The sequence below is a fragment of the Phoxinus phoxinus genome, assembly GCF_949152265.1.
Source record: "Phoxinus phoxinus genome assembly, chromosome: 3".
Classification (NCBI taxonomy): domain Eukaryota; kingdom Metazoa; phylum Chordata; class Actinopteri; order Cypriniformes; family Leuciscidae; genus Phoxinus; species Phoxinus phoxinus.
The window spans coordinates 9,808,507-9,827,197 of NC_136878.1; the positions used below are offsets into that span (position 1 = coordinate 9,808,507).

General features: G+C 38.9%; 1 protein-coding gene across 3 annotated transcripts in view; it reads right to left on the reverse strand.

Moving 5' to 3' along the window:
* kremen1 (kringle containing transmembrane protein 1) overlaps positions 1 to 18,691 on the reverse strand; it is a 62,120-nt gene that overhangs the window by 24,413 nt on the left and 19,016 nt on the right. For all 3 annotated transcript variants that reach the window (XM_079608592.1, XM_079608591.1, XM_079608590.1), the window contains exon 2: positions 8,101 to 8,263. In XM_079608592.1, the coding sequence (XP_079464718.1) occupies positions 8,101 to 8,263 (163 nt within the window). The remainder of the gene's footprint in view (positions 1 to 8,100; positions 8,264 to 18,691) is intronic.

Sequence of the window (18,691 nt, forward strand, 5' to 3'; positions counted from 1 at the left end):
TTATTTTATTTAGTAGCATCACTGCTTTTAGTTAGTTACTGCACGTAATTTAGTTCAAGCGTAGCTGTCACTAAAGAGAAAAGCCTTTTCATGGGTTGTCAGTCAGACAGAAACACCCCCTACAGCGGGAACCTATGTGCTTTATTGAGCCTCTTTCTCTCCCCCTGCCCTGTCCATCCAAGCATGTCCACCTTCAGGTCGGCGTCTACGCGAGGGCCCAGGGAAGGGCTTTGTTCCTTTCCAGACAGTGACCTGCGGAGTTCTCCGGCTTTGTCTGCTTCAAAAACCCCTTTAAGCTCTCCGGTGTGTACTTTAAACCTTGATGCCCAAACCCCAAAAAGCCTTCAAACAGAGTATTGATTACAACCGCACAGCTAGACGAGGCAGTGATTGGTTGATTTCTTCTTGAACCGAACATTCATCATAAAACAGCCCGGCCGAATCCCCCCTTCACGTGCGCTACGGGTGCATGCTCCGTCAGAAATAACGATAATTGCGAGAAAAGCTATTCTTCTTGTCTTTAAGGAGCTACAATGCAACATCTCGAGCTCGACCCCGAGGCGACAGCTATCTGATTTCAGCAATTGTGCGGTGGAATCAAAAGGGCGTGCCACGGTCTTTTCTTCCCCTATCAAAAACACTTTCCAGCTTCTCTTCTTTTCTCTTTACAACAGGAAAGTGTATTGAGTGAAGCGTCTTTTCATGTGCTTTCTTTTTGTGTCCGGGGGAAACTTAACCTCAGGTTGGAGTCAGTTAAACATCTACCATTTTTCCCTGCTTTTTTTTTCTTCTTTTCTGTTGAGGAGAATGAGATCTGGCCTGCTAACAAACCAGTCTGGCTTTGGAGCGGTGTGTGTATTTCGACCATCAAGTTCGACAAACCCCTCCAGCCTGATGGGATTTTCATTATGACTCAGTCAAGTATAATGGATTTTTGCATAGTTTTTTTTTTTTTTTTTTGAATAATGTATTCTCCTCTTCAGGAAAGACACCTGTTTGGAGTTGAAGACTTGAGGGCAATTGAGGTTCAATGGAGGAGATTAGATTATAAGAGGAATCTTTCCCGTTGGCAGACACACATAAACATACTCATACACTGTGCCAGGTTTCTATATGGCTTTATCTGATCCAGTCTGCCTCTGGGGTCACATGGGGAGCACTTAAAGGAATAGTGCACCCAAAACTGAAAATTATGTCATCATTTAGTCACCATCATGTTGTTCCAAACCCACATATCGTTTGATCTTCTGTGGAACTCAAAAGGTGACATTTGAAGAATAGCTTTGGACACTCTTTTTAATGAAAGTGAATGAGAACTGGGGCCAGCCAAACTACAAACTGACAAAAAGCACCATAAAAGTTTCATGAAAGTGGCTGATACAACTTTAATTTAATTCAAAATGTAATTGTTCATCGCTAACAGTACTCCTTCTCATGAACGTGCCAAGAAACAATCTCCAAAAAAGTGATCAAAATGATCTTTTAAACTGATCTTTTCAATAATTTCTTCATGAATTTGACTGTTCTGGTTCTTGAGTTCAACTCAGTAACTCAAAGAAGTGTTGGCAACTGTTAGCAGCTCATTGGAGGGGAAGATTATGAGTAATTAACTTAAATTCTGATCGCAGAATACAAAATGAGACTGGCTGAATGGGGACTACAGTTTTCAAGTTGCAAAAAGGACTCAAAATTACCATGCAAGTGTCATAAACGTAATTCATACTCGTGTCCAAGTAACTGACTAACTGACAAAGTAATGACAGAAAACTATTGTATGTGCACAAGTCATATATCAATAAACTAATCCTTAAATTCATCTATCTGTTTAACCTCTAATCACTCCCCTCCTTCCCTCAAGGGTGAGAGAAAAGCACAGCCACTGAGAATGCTGGGGTGAAGTCCCATACCAGAAATAATAGGTGGCTTTGATCACCAAACGGCAGGTCTGTTTGCCCTCAGGACTCGAAATGCGTGGACGTGTGTATGTGAGCATGTGTGTGTGCAAAAGTGAACTTTATGATGCTAAGTGTGTGTGTGTGTGTGTGCGTGCGTGTGTGTGTGTGTGTGTGTGTGTGTGTGTGTGTGTGTGTGTGTGTGTGTGTGTGTGTGTGTGTGTGTGTGTGTGTGTGTGTGTGTGTGTGTGTGTGTGTCCGGTTAACCCTGCAGGGTCAAGTCCCTTCAGAAAATGAGTATAGAATCTCAGGGCCTTTCATGTGTTACCGTAACGATGGGATCATCATCTGTCCGGGCTGGTTAATGGGATGGGGAATTACCCCTGCCCTGCCTTTGGAGATTTATAGACTTTAGAACTACCCCAACGAAACAACCATTACCAATGAGTTCTCTTTTTGTGATAACTCATATTGTAATTTAATGTAAATACACAATTGTGTATGTTTATACTGGTTACACAGTAAAATAAATTCCAAGACTACAGTGAATATCTGTATCACCTGTTGTGAAGGGGGGATTCGGCCGGGCTGTTTTATGATGAATGTTCGGTTCAAGAAGAAATCAACCAATCACTGCCTCGTGAATATCATTTGTATGTATATTTTTGAAATGCATTTTCTGTAAAGCTGCTTTGAAACAATGTGTATTGTGAAAAGCGCTATACAAATAAACTTGAATTGAATTGAATTGAATATCTGGGATTCGAAATCTAAAATCTGGAAAAAAAAGGGAAAAAAATGGTGTAAATGAGGCAGAAATTCTGCACTATTTCTACATCTGTAATCAAATTTGTGACACCGATCAAGTCTCTGTACAGATGGTCAGATGTTCTTGCTTCCATTGAAGCACGAGATGCTCTTTAGAACAGCACAAAAGAGGGAATTTTTTTTTACACATCCTGAAAATTGTTTTTCACTTAATTTGTCATTCTGACAATATGATTGGTAAAGTAAATACAAAGTTCTGTCATGAAACTCTAGACGGTGCAGGCTGATAGTTCCTCAACTCAATTCGCTTGCAATCACATCATTCTCTATAGGCCACAGCTGATATAGATCTGCTACGGGTAATTCACTAAACTAACTTAAAATGGACTATGAACCTATTTTCTTCTAGATCTGCTGTACAGCAGAAACAAACTTTGTTGCATTATTTCCTGTTATGACTGTAAAGCTGCTTTGAAAGAATCTGTATTTTAAAAAGCACTATATAAATGAAGGTGACTCGACTTGACTATTGGCAGTAGCAAGTCCCGTACTTGCGCTGCAGCAGGAATAACAGCAGCAGCGTAGCAGATCTATTCCACCAAGACCAAACATATCAACATTGTCATATCCATTACCATGCCAAACACGCCAATACAGAGTTGTCATGACATACATATTTGTATAAAAATAGAAGCATTTTATTAGTGGTCTTTTGGATTCTTTCTTTCTTAATTAATTCAATTGTTTCTTGTAGACAGTAATGATATGGAGAGCAAACAGTCTTCTGCTGCTATCTCTCAGATTTCCATGAGCAAAATTCCCTAGAAAAGCATGTTTCTCCTCTAGTGTTTCAGAATAGATCTCAACAATGTCTCAAACTTTGCTGCAGATTTTCCAAGATGGCTGCATTCAAAGTCTGCAATCAATATGGACTAAAACTTTTCTCATTAAAATCTTCTAAAACCAAATTATGTCATATGAGTATGGCAACCATCTCAAACGGATAGTTATTATTTTGAAGAATATTGGTAACCAAAGAGGTTTGGTGACCACTGACGACATTGTTTGGACCAAAAAACAAAAACAAAAACACTGAGACATTTCTCAAAATATCTTCTTTTATGTTCTATAAAAGAAAAAAGTCATACAGGTTTGGAATGATGTGAGAGAGAACAAATTATGATCGAATTTTCATTTTTGGGTGAACCATCCCTTCAATTTTACACTTCCATACTCTTACTAGAAACACCTGAGACAAAGTTTAGCATTACTGGCCATATGAACTGAGAGAAAACCAGCTGTTCTTGTCTGGCCTGCGTTCAAAAGATTTTCTTTAATAAGCGCTTTCCATGCAATATAATCATAAAATTTATGATAAACTTTTAAAAATCTGGCATAGGGCTATTCATATAAAAAAAGCAGGGATTCTTTAACAACAAAAGCGTGTAAGATCTATAGTAGGGAAAGGCTGAAAATAGCTTTTTCCTGAACGCCAACCTCAGCCACACTATTAGCCCTCTGCAGCTAACCAGTATCCAAAGCAAATATGAGCAAGGGAAATTTGCCCAATATGCTCAGAGCTGTGCTTGGTCAACATGGCAAACATATGCTACAGCAGGAATGAAACTCAAGTATGAGCCTGTACAAGTGCTGACGAATCAAATAAAAATGACAAAACAGGCAAATAGACAATCATGTACTTTTTTAATGCAGCTAACATATTTTATGCAGCTTTAAAATCGGGACCGAGTTAGGACTTGTTCAACAAACAGTAATACTTTGAGATGCACGTCCAACACTTGTGAGAGATTGTTTGGTTGTCAGAATCTATTGTATCTATATCGCATATCTACTGTATATATATCACACATAGACACTCTTTACGTGTCGATTCAACCACAACAATTCGAGCCTGTCTCACTGAACTGACACCTGAAAGTGGATAACAAACCATTCAATTTCACAGTCAAGTAAACAACAGTGTAAACAGAAAAGGCACAATGCTTAACGATTGCTTGCACTTTCGCTTAAGCTAAACTCTCGACAGATTGAGGATGGAAAATTAAACATTAAAGTTTCTCTGGGAAATAATATACAAAGCAGCAAAAAAGAACCGGCCTATAATACTATATGCCATTGATTTACACTGAATACAGAGAAAATATCATTATTGACAACATTCAATATTTTTCTTTATACAATGTATATTTACTATATTTATGTAACACAGTATATACATGGTACTTTGGAGAATACCACGGTACATGTCCAAAAAAGTCAGGGCATTACAATTGTCCCACAGTTAGCCTGGGAAAACCCTGACGAACTTCCGGCAAATTTGAGATTTGCTCTGCAAGTCCATTCAAGCCAATTTCCAATTTTTCCAAATCGAGGCACCAATCACAAACGTTGAGGCAGGCTTTACACGATGACGATCGCTCTGATTGGTATTAGGTCTATCCAATTGCGCCCAGGCATTTGTGCGACGTCCGTTGGTGACGCCCCTTTGGAAATGGGCTGTGAATGAACCTTCCCCAGACCCACTCACAGTTACAACTGAGACGGGTCCGGTGTCAACCAGGCTAAAACAGCCGCACTTTCCCAACTTTTAACAATAGTTGCGTGCTGCAATGAAGGGACATTAAGTATTTATTATATATGTTTACTATGATTATTTTGAATGGGTCATTGAGGGAATCAGTTGTGAACTCAGTAACGGTTCTGAATGAGTCACTGCGAGAGTCTGATTCCAAACGCTAATTCACGAGCGAGTTTCTCAACAAGATTTCAAATTATTGAAGCACATTTTGATTTCTGGTCGCAGTCCGGAACCCTGCATGGTATGTTTTGGTGCTAACAAATGCATAAATGGATAGAATATAAGCATCTGCAAAATAAATAGTATAAATACACATTATGTTTCTATAGCCTAAATGGGATTTACCTTAAAACCCTGATTAAACATTGCTATTTGTGTGCTATTAAAGTTAAGTGGCGTTTATGATTGCTCTTTCTGTAAGGAGGTGTAGAAACAGGTGAACAGGTCTGAGAGGAAGCTGATGAGTTGTAGACCTTTTCCGTCTAAATCTCCAACATTCATTGCTCCTTTTATTCACAATTAATGGGACGTTTCCACTCTGCCCCATCTCTAAATGTTTTCATAGCTATTTTACAGCACACAATAAAGATGAAATGTGAGGGATATTAGGACTTGGCACCTTCATTTCTCTCTTTCTCTCTCTCTCTGGCTCTCTCAACATACCAAGACTGCAGTTCTTTCTTTCAAGTCAAATGGTGTGTAGACAAGCTAACAAAGAGATGCAAAAAGTTTATGACATCATTAAAGAAACACACACACTTGCAGCTTTCCAGAAGCATTCCTCTCTTACAAGTAATTGAAACTATAAAAACATTCACTACACAAATAGCAGTTGTCATATCTTTAAAAACATACACCTGCCTCATTTTCCCTGACTCCTTTTAAAGCTTAAAAAATCTAGAGACACGATAGATAGATAGATAGAACGATAGATAGATAGATAGAACGATAGATAGATAGATAGATAGATAGATAGATAGATAGATAGATAGATAGATAGATAGATAGATAGATAGATAGATAGATAGATAGATAGATAGATAGATAGATAGATAGATAGATAGATAGATAGATAGATAGATAGATAGACAGACAGATAGACAGATAGATAGATAGTTCGGCAAGATCTTGTGAAGTCAAAAACCTAAAGTCTGTTTTGACACAAAGGCATTCCTACATACAGCCAGCAGACATAACACCATGCAACCGTATGCCTAAAATCAACACTGGTGTTCCTGACGGTGATCTCCCCCTTTTCACTTAATCTCTGTCTGCCGTTCAGAATCCGGCTTTCACTTCCCATATCATACAGTCTGCTGGACCTGCATGCACACACATATACAGAGTAACCCCGGCACCCCTCCTCATGGTTGAAATAGTAATAAGCAGGCTGTTTTAAAGGGAATGTTAAAAAAAAAAAAAATCTGTCATCTGTCATCTGTCATCAGGCTGGTGACATTTCTCCAGCTTGGCCAAACTTGTTATGTTGGTTTGTTGTATAGCAGTTTTTTTTTGTTTTGTTTTTTACACTAGCTTAAAACAGCTAAGCAAACGGCAAATAAGGCTGGTTTAAATGTTTTGTCCAACTCCAAATACTCAAAGTACCATAACAATTGCCTAATATAAGCCATATTCCAAGTCATACAATAGCTATATGTACTACAAATTTAAGACGTTTTTGGTTCAACTGTAATTGGCCTTATTGTGTTTTCAAATGAATTAGTTCATTTTGCTAAATAACTTATTTTGTGTTTAGCTTAAAAATTAAACAGGGTTCAAATAATTAAGAACAGTAGACAGTGTTTTCATTTATGGGTGAACTATAAAGTATTTAAAACATCCATCTCTCATCTACGTCCTTATGTTTTCAGTTACTATCATCAGTCCAAGGAATGACATAACAGCTGAGGAAACTGCGAGAACTCTAACTCCAACAGATTTGGCTTTTCAGCCAGAAAAAAAGGAAATTTTTATCAAATTGACACTTTATAAACAGACTAAGGTTGGAATATTGTGTTACACGTGTGCCTGAACCAAATGCTTCAGCATATTGTAATCTATTACCAATTTGTTTATTACAGGCCTACGACAGTAAAGTTTTGTTTCTTGCATGGTGGGTTAGCATGTGCATCTAGATTCTAGAACAAATGTGAAGCTGAAGGGAGAAAGAGGCTATCGGTCATCCACGCTGTCGCTCTGCTGCGTTTGTTTTCTGTACAGAGGGATTTGAGGCGACTTTGCAAATGTAAACTCTTCAAGCCCCGCTGAGTCCACATAATGGAATGAAAAAAATAAAATAAACCTACACTCATGGACCACAGTCAAACACTGCAGTGTGACTTTCTGAGCAACAATATGAGCGCAAACGCTTCCTTCCAACAACATGAAACAAATTTAGAATACTTTAGTATTGTGGTTTAAGGACTAAATCGTTTTTAAGATGCTTATAGATATGAATACGGTGCATGGTCATAGACAGAGAGGCTTTCAATGAACAAAACATCTGAAATGTTGAGGACATAAAGTGTGAATGTTTTAGAGTGTGGAGACAACACTTACACTCTGACACTGAAGAATGTGTCAATAAAATTCTTAAACCACATTGCCAAAATCACACAATGTCCCTCTTAGTTATTTTCTCTTAAAAATGCATTCTTCTATTTAAAGGAACAGTCCACCCTTAATAAGTCAGAATCTTATTCCCAATACAAGCATTCTCAATGCATTAATAATAAAGTACCAGAAAGTAACAAGGTTTTAGTATGTTCCTTGGACATTGCACTATAGTAAACCCATCCCGATTATTTTGCTTTCCTTTCAATCATACTGTATTTGCCTGACCTGCAGAAGTTGTGGGGTCCAAGGCCTCCGTCTCCATTGGGGTATTTGAGGGTGTTGTATGGATGTTGGAAAGTCTCGTTCCAGAAAAGGCACGGCCTCCCCCCTTGCAGGCTGGTCTGGTCCTGTCGTCCTCTATAGTCCTCTCCATTCGCTGTATAACACTCTAAGAGACAAAAGAGGAAATATTCTTTTAATCCAAATGTTCTACAGAAATCAGATGTAAACACAGCACATTTTATCCAGGTGGTGGGTAACTAGTACAAAAATACAGAAATATTCATACATTATTTGATGGAAATCCCATGTCATGACTTTTTAGAAACAAAACATTTAGTATTTTGGCAGAAATTGTGAGGAATATGGGGAGTCACACTTAAACTATTTAGTCATTTGTTATTGCATCTGTTAGCATGCAAGTCTGCTGTCCCAGGATGAGTCATATCACTGCAGGGAAGAGGTGATGTGAATAATTATAACGGAAGAAATTAATCAATTATAATTCAGGTTTATGATTGCATTCGTGCGGTAGGACCTGTCAGCAAACTAATTCCATAAGCGTGTGACAATCAGGTGAAATGTATTTACCCTTTTGTGAACCTCTAGCAAAGGCTAAACTGTAAGAAGGAACAAAAAATTCTCTAACGCGACCATATGGACCCCCCCCCCCACACGCTATTTCATCAACCAAAAACAACAGAGACGCAGGACTTTTGCACAGTCAAAATAAACAAGAGGGTAACTATTCCATCAAAGGGTATCTGTTGGTATTTCTAAGCTCTAGACTTCAAAGCATCTAATTTGGACTGAGTTCTGGTTTGAATGAGGAAGCTGGTATGTGGCGAGAGCGTGGATTTAAACCCTGGCTTTCATATGTGAGCTACCTCATAATCTGATAACATCTTCATTCTGATCCGCTCTCCAAGATCTACAAAAGCCAAGAAAATGAAAACGTGCAAGACTAGCATCCCATGAATGAATATTAATAATAAGTAACAAAGCAATTTCCATTGCTATGTGGCAATAATTGTCTGGGTGGTTGTTTACTGGGTCAAGTCAAAAGAGTCCAAATTCTGGTCCCTAGATATTCTATGGCTATTTTTTTCCACTCATTTAATACGTACATAAGAATATTCATAAGTGAGTAAAGGATTGCAGACATTTTCAGCATATTGGAACACAGTGAAGATTCGGGGATAATTAGCCTCTGACTTCCAAGCATGGATGTCCCACTGATGTGGGTCGAGCCCTTCCTTCAGGGGATGAGTAGGGCATCATGGACCAAATCAAAAAACCACAAACTCCCTGAACAAATTTCCTGAATGGCATTAATCAAATGCAATTAACATACCTCAGGCAGGACTGCCTAAAATGAGCGCTCACTAATAATCATTTTGATTTGTGTGAGCCTTGCTTGCCTCAAAAAAGGGCAAATGCTTTCCGGTGGCTGGCTCTGAAAAAAGCACATTTGAGCAAACGGACATAGGGTGCAGCTACATATGTGGTAGGACATTTGCTCTGTTGCTCGCACAACTGAAACAGTTGTATCCAATCAGAAAATACAGCCGTAAAAGCCGCAGCACACTTGGATAGTGTCCAGGCAGCACTGTGGAAGTCATGCTCGCTGGAATCAAGAAGAAAGAAAATCAGGCCTCATTAAAACGTGAAATCACAGGCTTTGCTTTTTGGGTGTCATGTAGATTTTAATTAAAGTCATGCAGGTGGCAAGACACAGAAACAACCCCTGCTGGGATATGCACACTGTTGAGTTGTAGGAATTATTATGACCATGTTTTAAAAATCATTATTTACTCAACTTACACATGTTGTTCCAGACAGACAGACAGACAGACAGACAGACAGACAGACAGACAGACAGACAGACAGACAGACAGACAGACAGACAGACAGACAGATAGATAGATAGATAGATAGATAGATAGATAGATAGATAGATAGATAGATAGATAGATAGATAGATAGATAGATAGATAGATAGATAGATAGATAGATAGATAGATAATTAGACAGACGGACGGACGGACGGACGGACGGACGGACAGACAGACAGACAGACAGACAGACAGACAGACAGACAGACAGATAGATAGATAATTAGACGGACAGATGGACGGACGGACGGACGGACGGACGGACGGACAGACAGACAGACAGACAGACAGACAGACAGACAGATAGATAGATAATTAGACGGACGGATGGACGGACGGACGGACGGACAGACAGACAGACAGACAGACAGACAGATAGATAGATAATTAGACGGACGGATGGACGGACGGACGGACGGACAGACAGACAGACAGACAGACAGACAGACAGACAGACAGACAGACAGACAGACAGACAGACAGACAGACAGACAGACAGACAGACAGACAGACAGACAGACAGATAGATAGATAGATAGATAGATAGATAGATAGATAGATAGATAGATAGATAGATAGATAGATAGAACGTTAGACAGACAAACAGATAGACAGACAGACAGACAGACAGACAGACAGACAGACAGACAGACAGACAGACAGACAGACAGACAGACAGACAGACAGACAGACAGATAGACAGATAGATAGATATATAGATAGATAGATAGATAGATAGATAGATAGATAGATAGATAGATAGATAGATAGATAGATAGATAGATAGATAGATAGATAGATAGATAGATAGATAGATAGATAGATAGAACGTTAGACAGACAAACAGATAGACAGATAGACAGACAGACAGACAGACAGACAGACAGACAGACAGATAGATAGATAGATAGATAGATAGATAGATAGATAGATAGACAGACAGACAGACAGACAGACAGACAGACAGACAGACAGACAGACAGACAGACAGACAGACAGACAGACAGACAGACAGACAGACAGATAGATAGATAGATAGATAGATAGATAGATAGATAGATAGATAGATAGATAGATAGATAGATAGATAGATAGATAGATAGATAGATAGATAGATAGATAGATAGATAGATAGTTAGACAGACAGAGACAAAGTTTATGGCAAAATTCATCCAAAAACACTCGCAGTGACAGACTTTGGCAGCAGATTAACATTCATAAAGCATGCCAATAAATAATGCGTGACTGGACCATTCCGTTAGGGGTCGATCGATGGCTTCTGCTGTCGCGTGGAGCTCAGAGAGTTTATGGCGCATTGGAGAGTCAGATCTCCCAGAGCAATCATGATTTCCTCTTTGTAATCTTGGACCAAGTTACTGCCAGCCAAACCATGCATTACTAATGAGATGGACGTCCTTCATACCCACTCTCCGCACAGCACAGGACTCATTATTCCTATTTATACTGCGTAATGCTCACCTGCAACAGACAAAAGTCACCCGAAGAGCAAGTTTGCTGCCCCTTTGATGGGAAATAACCATCTACTACTGCATATCACATTGGTGTTGGGTTACGAGCCGGCAGACATCTTGCTGCTGTGGCTAACCTCGGCAAAAAAGGTTTCCAGACAGGATGGCTGAAATAAGTTGGGCCCGGGGAAGGGTAGCAATTAGCAGCAACTTAACTTGATGTGGTCGGCAGGCATCGTTAAGTTGCGGCAGTGTAGGGAAGCAGCGAGTTGACTGGGAAGAACCAGATAAGAAGGTTCATCATCGAGATGAATGGGTAGTAAAAACCCAGTGTGGGTTGTCGAGCGGCATTCAAAGAAACACCATTTCTGGAAAAAACGAGACTATTTGCACTTGTAGTTTCCTGAGGATGAGCTTTCACACTTCTTTTAGTTGTAATAATATAACCTCCGACCGTTTCTCACTCTGTCACCAAGTTTCCCCCTGTATCGCCATGTGATGCCTTTGTTGTGGTCGGATCACAGGCCTTGATGGGAAACAGAGTCTTGGCCACATGAAAGAAAGGAATGGGAGAAAAAAACTATAAAATGCAAGTTCATCAACAGAAAAAGAAGCTCGGTTCAGGAGGAAGGGAGGAACCGCCCCACAGAACCAGAAACAAGAGGGTCTTAAAAAAACCGGACAGAAGTAGATTATTTGCAAAGACTTACTTGCCCTGTTATTATATGTGCAAGGATTCATTGCTAATTGCTTCCATATTGAGCTTGCAGATGCGCTCATCTTTGTAAAGGACAGAGAGAGACTTTGTAGCACTGTGATCAGAAAATTAAACCAAGGCAATAAATAGAAATAAGACATAAATGACACTAAATTTGATGTGTTTGTGTCAACCAAAGGCACTAGGATTCAACAGGGACACAATTCTCAATAAAATTCAGGAGGAATGCAGAGGAATCATTTAATAAAATGTCACTTCTCTGTCAGTAAAGAAGTCATGTCACACGGTAGGATCTCAGTCATCATTATTGTCAGACTGTAGTCACGACGCATTAAAAACAGACACACGTCAGGAGTTTTACATCATTATTTGATGACTTAAAGCCCCATTTATGCGGGATGTAAATGTAAGGTATAGTGTACAAAAACAATCTCTAGCGTTAATTATGATCATGAGTTTTCTTAAAAAAGAAAGCTGGGGAAAAATACGTGTGTGGAGCAAGTGGTGGTTTGTTGGTGTCTCACTAATTGTATCATCAGGTTCTGCGCTCCTATTGGTTTATGATTTGACAGTTAGTCGTAGGAGAAGTCACACTGCAGGACTGTGCCCCAAAACTTCTGACACTGCCAGAATTTCGTCAGAGGTCAAATTTGATTGCAATGTTCATTAAGAATAGTACAGTGTGAATCCGGCTTACGATGCAGAATAAGTTTGGAAATCTTTCTGTGGTTATTTGCATATTAAAACCCCAAGGGCCAGATTTACAGCTTGCTCTCTTTCTGCATTAAAAAACTACTGTCTGATTTACAGAAGGCACGCAGTGTAAAATTAGCACTGAAAAGCTGTGGACACAGTTATTTTTGTGGCTGACCTTATTGCATATGCATTTGTAGAAGTTTCCCTTTCAGGCGCAAAATTCATGAGGAGAGTATTTAAATGAATCACGCAAGGTGATTTACTAAAGTTTGCGCTCATCAATTTACCGGTGTTTCCACCATTATTTACCGCCCCAAAAAAGAACGTCTTAAACCAGACGCTAACTGGTAGATTGCATTTGTTATTATGGAGATTATCTGACTGTGTTCTTTAATTTGAGCGTCGTCGCCAGTAGATCACACGCAGAACTTTCCACTACCATCGTCGCTGTTTTGGAATTGCGCTCTCGCACTAATTTGACCTGTTTAGTAAATCTGGCCCTCAATCTTGCAGGTAGGCTCTATGTCTTGATGCCTAATGCACTGGGAGGGAGGTTAGGTAATTCAACAAGACACTGTTCTTCCTCTGGGTCTCGTTCTGTGTCACACTGAATGGAGTGAGGAGACAATGGCAGAGGCTAAAACAATTTCCCACTTCAACTAGCTTCAGCCAGCCACGGGCTCAGCTGAGAACGTGGCAGGCCTATGAGACAAGCAGAAAAAATGATTATGTATAAAAGTGACAGTGCCAAACCATCTGCTCATCCGCCACATCATATGAAACACTCACCAAGTCTATCTGCTTCAGGGGGTGCGCTTTCAAAACGATCAGACAACAATTGGACAAACTTCAACTACACCACTTTAGGTCTTGCTGCAAAAGCCTTTGTATTATCAAAAGCAGTTCCCATTAAGTGGACATGATTTCAAGAGATGTACGGGTCATGACGTATTGCTGCTGACATGTCCCCACCAAGGTGGCCTAATAAAGTGCTTCTCAAATGGTGGGTCGTGACCTAAAAATGGGACACAGGAGCGTTCTGACAGGACTGTGGGGGGAAAACAACGCTTAATGCAAATGATAAACTGCAACTGACCATGTAATCACGCATAGTTTTGATCAAATAAATAGGTTTTTAGTATTTTGGCACAAATATATCTGTCACTTGTAGCTAGCCAAACTAGACACATGCCAACAAGGGTATTTGCATGCATCCAGACTAGTGGTTGGCCAATATATTGCATGGCTGATATTTACATTTACATTTATTTTTTATGTTTTATTTTTTTTGCCTGGTCTTTAGTTTCTATTTCTATAATCTTGTTTCCCTTAATGGGAAAAATAAGCAGTGTGTGCTGCCATGTGCCGCCTTTGAAGGGTATAAATAGAACGAGAAACGCCTTGAGGCAGCCAACAGGTAATTCTACTTGTTGCAACTTACCTGGAAGGTGAGAATAAATTGGAAAATGTATTCAATAGAGATGGGAATTGCATAATATTGGTTTAAAAGGATAGTTCACCAAAAAACAAATACCCCTAAAGTCATTCCATTTGTTCAAAACCACACATCTCTGAACCTGTCCAAGTCGCTCTTTTCCAAAGTGCCAAAATCATATGGACTTTTATGATATATGTTTAGCAAATTTTATGGAAAACAGTGTGTTTTTTCCCAAAGCGCCAAAATCATATGGAGTTTTATGATATATGTTTAGCAAATTGTATGGAAAACAGTGTTTTTATCACAGAAAAGTCACACATTAATGACATGAGGGTGATGAGAAAATGTTAATTTCTGGAGGAACTGTTCCTTTAATGTAACATCATCAACCACCACAGGAGTTTCTCAGGAAAGAATAAGTTAAATGGATGTATATGAGTTGGCTCTGTGTGATGAATAATATAGTTCTTGAATGAGCAGTCACAGAGGTTTAGCTGGAGTGCTGGCCAACACACACAAGTGCCTGACACTGTGAAATTGTTATTTCATGCATAGACATCCTCTCTTGCAGTGGGAATCCTCCAACGCTACATCTGGCCTCACAGAGTCCAGCTGGATGAAAACTGTGACAGAATCCACAAGGCTTTGCTGTCATCTTTCATCTTCACATTCCGAAAGGGGAACGAAAGCCTCATGAGCTGCGACGTGAAAGTGGGACCACAAGAGGTTAAATAAATAGGAGTGGGAACGGCAGACTAACTTAGCACACGCCACTGACACCACCTCAAACCGACCCTGACAGGAAAGTAAACAAATGGGAATAACGCAGATGAAAGGAGAGCAAAAGCCTCTTACAAAACAAATTATTGTGGCTGTACCATGGGACAGTGATGGAATCACATAATACAATGGTAAATTCATACAGTATATACAATAGTCGTAAATTATTATAATTTTTATATAATGTACCATGGTATTTACAAAGTACATTGGCAAGTTTTTAACTTGTTATATAATGTGAAGCTGTTTTTGTACTGATAATAGGCTTATTATGTACAGTATTTGTTAAGAATTATTTTTTTTTTATTCCATTAAGTTCCCATTAAAAATAGAACATAATCAAATTAAACGAGAGTACCTTTCATTTAAAAATTATTTTAATAACTGAAATAGCAAAAAAAAAAAAAAAAAGACCAGATGTTTATTTAATATATAGGCTACAATTATTTTTTGGTTGAATTTTTTCAAAATTATAATGTGAACACTGCACTATCATTCAAAGGTCAGTAATATTTGTATTTTAAGAAATTAATACTTTTATTAAGCAAGTATACATTAAATTGCACAAAAGTGACAATAGAAACATTTATAATGTTGCCAGATTTTTCCCCCTACTTTTTTTAGCACAATTTACACAAAATATTAAGCAGCACAACTTTTTTCAGCATTTAATATAATAAGAAATATCTATTGGAATTTACATTTCACAATATTACTGTTTTTAATGTATTTTTGATCAAATAAATGTAGCCTAGATAAGCAAAAAACATCCCACCCATCCCAAACTTTTGAAAGGTCAAATACATGTTACGCCAAGGTACTGTATATCAAAATATACCACAGTATTATCATAAAAAAAACTTAGCAATGCCATGGTATTCTTCTGTAAAAGGTGTGATAAGGACAGCATAGTTGATTTTAGGTCGCTCGAAAGTGGATTTGTTTGAGTCAGATACGTCTGAATTGATAAAGCACAAGTCAAGGTAACACAAAAGTGAAAAAAAAAACAGAACTAAACAAACAAAGAGCCAAAAAAAAGCAAGATAGTGGAAGAAAAAGAAGGAATGGTCAAATTGCCGTTGATCTCTCCTCAAGTGCCCCAATTTTCCCCACAAACTGAGTCGAGCTTGTGAGGTAACAGCCGGTTTAATTTACATTTCCTTTTGTTATGGAGGGGGTCACAAAGCCAAGACTCGTAAAATTAACAGCAAAACAAAGAGATAGCGCCCACGCTAGGTTCATGTTCACTTTCCAAAAACCGCTCAAGCCAGCCTTTGAAGTGCAACCCTAACTGCCAGATGAACCTGCATATAAACACACAACGGGAATCTGAGACATGTGTGGGTTGTGTGAGCGCGTACTAACGTACCCTGTACTAATGTACACTGGAGGGCTAAAATATGCAGTCTAACTTGTCAGCTTTATCAAAGGTTGTAGATAGTTGCGGTCCAAACCTCCTGACACTGGTGTTGAATTCCCTTGTATACTTGCTCAGTATCTGCATATATCAACATGAACAGGATTTTCAAAGCTGTGATAATAAACACAATAGTGCACTCTCTCTAACGGCGAAGTGAGCGGCAGCATGTGGGTGTATTCTTATTGTATAAAAGCATGCTTGAGTAAAACAACTCCTACGAAAGCTAGCATTCAGAGACCACTGATACAGACAATGTGGCAGTGAAAACATGCATGAATTTGCTTCTTCCGACAGCATTCTTCCCTTTTCAGCATCATCTTCTGTTCTGTCTCTGCCTCTTGTTCTCCCCATCCATTCACGGGAGGAGTGAAAGAAAGGGAGCGGTTTTAAGCCGTAGACTGCCGTCATGTTGTAGGATTTGAGAGGACACTAGAGCTCATTGTTCCCACAGGATCTCATCATGCTTGTGTCATTTGCACCCTCTCTCTTACATCAAGACCTCTCAACGGATATCCGCCTACAGATCCTTGATTATTTTAAGCACTACCTACCCATTAAAAACCCCTTCGTCTGGAGTTCAAGGACGCAATCTGGAAAGAAAGGAAACTACTAGAATAATCACTTCTGGTTAACTGAATTTGAAGGATTGAATTGTATACTTTTCTACTGCAGTGAATCTAGATTTTATTTCGTGCCTTGAAGGGTCACATCATAACTTTTTTTTATACAAGTTCCATTGTTACGCCAGTAGGTGGCGGTAATTAACTGAAATAGAATAGTTTGTTCCACCAAATCGATTATTTCAAAAACACGGATTAATTTACGAATGAAACAAGTGACCGTCTTTATGAGTGAATCACTGAATCATTCACTCGTTTAAGACTCTCGGGCTGTGTCCGAAATCGCCCGCTATACCCTCATTCGCTATTCCCTACATTACTACATATAGTTCACTCGAGGGAGTGAATGAAAACGAGTGACGCATTTGCATATTTTGTGCTTGCTGTTTAATAACTGGCAGCTCCAGTAGTAAGACGAAAATATGTATCTTGAACTCTGTCATGGAAACTATGTAAACCTTAAATAAAAAGCTAGCCGTCTAGCCGTTGAGTGTACATCGGATGTACGCTCATCATTATTGCGGTCCATTGTGGGATTGAATGAGTGCACTCTGGTTTCGGACACCACTACAAAATGTCTGTCCCCTCTGTCCCACACAGCCACAGTCCTCTCGGCTAATAATCACACACATGTAAACGCTACAAACATGAGCTAGCATTGCATATCATTGTTTATTCTCCACTGTTTGATTGTTAGGAGAAGTCTCAGATCCAACAGGTTTGCTGTCAGATCCAATAAAATTTGCACAGGGAAGTTTTGTATTTTAAAATGAAATTGAATGACTTAACAACACAGGTTCATTGGAAAAACGTGGCTACATTTTAGAAAACATACCTACACATCCAATTTAATGCAGTTTCCAGCAGAAATGAACACTAGTGGCAGTAAACACCAACAACTTTTGTTCCTTTTCACACAAATTATGATTACAGGGAGATTATCACTTAATAAAGATGTATTTTGTGTTCCTTGCACAATACTATGTTATGAACCTAACACATAGTGCCTGATTTGTAAACTAATCCATTTTGACATTTGCATCAACTTAACCAGCTTGATATGTATATCTTTTCTCATGTAGTAAACAACAACCAACATAATAAATCTGCACATTTAATTTTGAAAGTGTCTTGAATTTTGCAAGAAGCATGTGTCATCACTGGGACTTTTTTTTCTTCAACGAGCCTGGGTTAGTAATTCGAGTAATTACTTAAATTTACAGTATGTTTACATAGTATATTGACATCATATATTGTAAAAGTTCAAAGATTTTTTTTTTTTTCGTGATATGACCCCTTTAAGATTGAAGCACAGGCTATATTCTCCTACTCTGCCCTTCTGCACAGCATTACAACACCCAGATGGCCCTTAAAACATGTAGAGTGTGACTTACAATGGGGCGAAGCATATGTTTAAGCTGTTAGCAAGACAGAAAACAGCGGAGCGATCAATAATCAGTGCTGTCAGCTATAGATACTGTTCTATGATTTAATAAATATTAGGGTTATCAGCCAATGTTCCCTCACCGCGTTATCCTTTAAAACCTGCCAGATGTTTCTA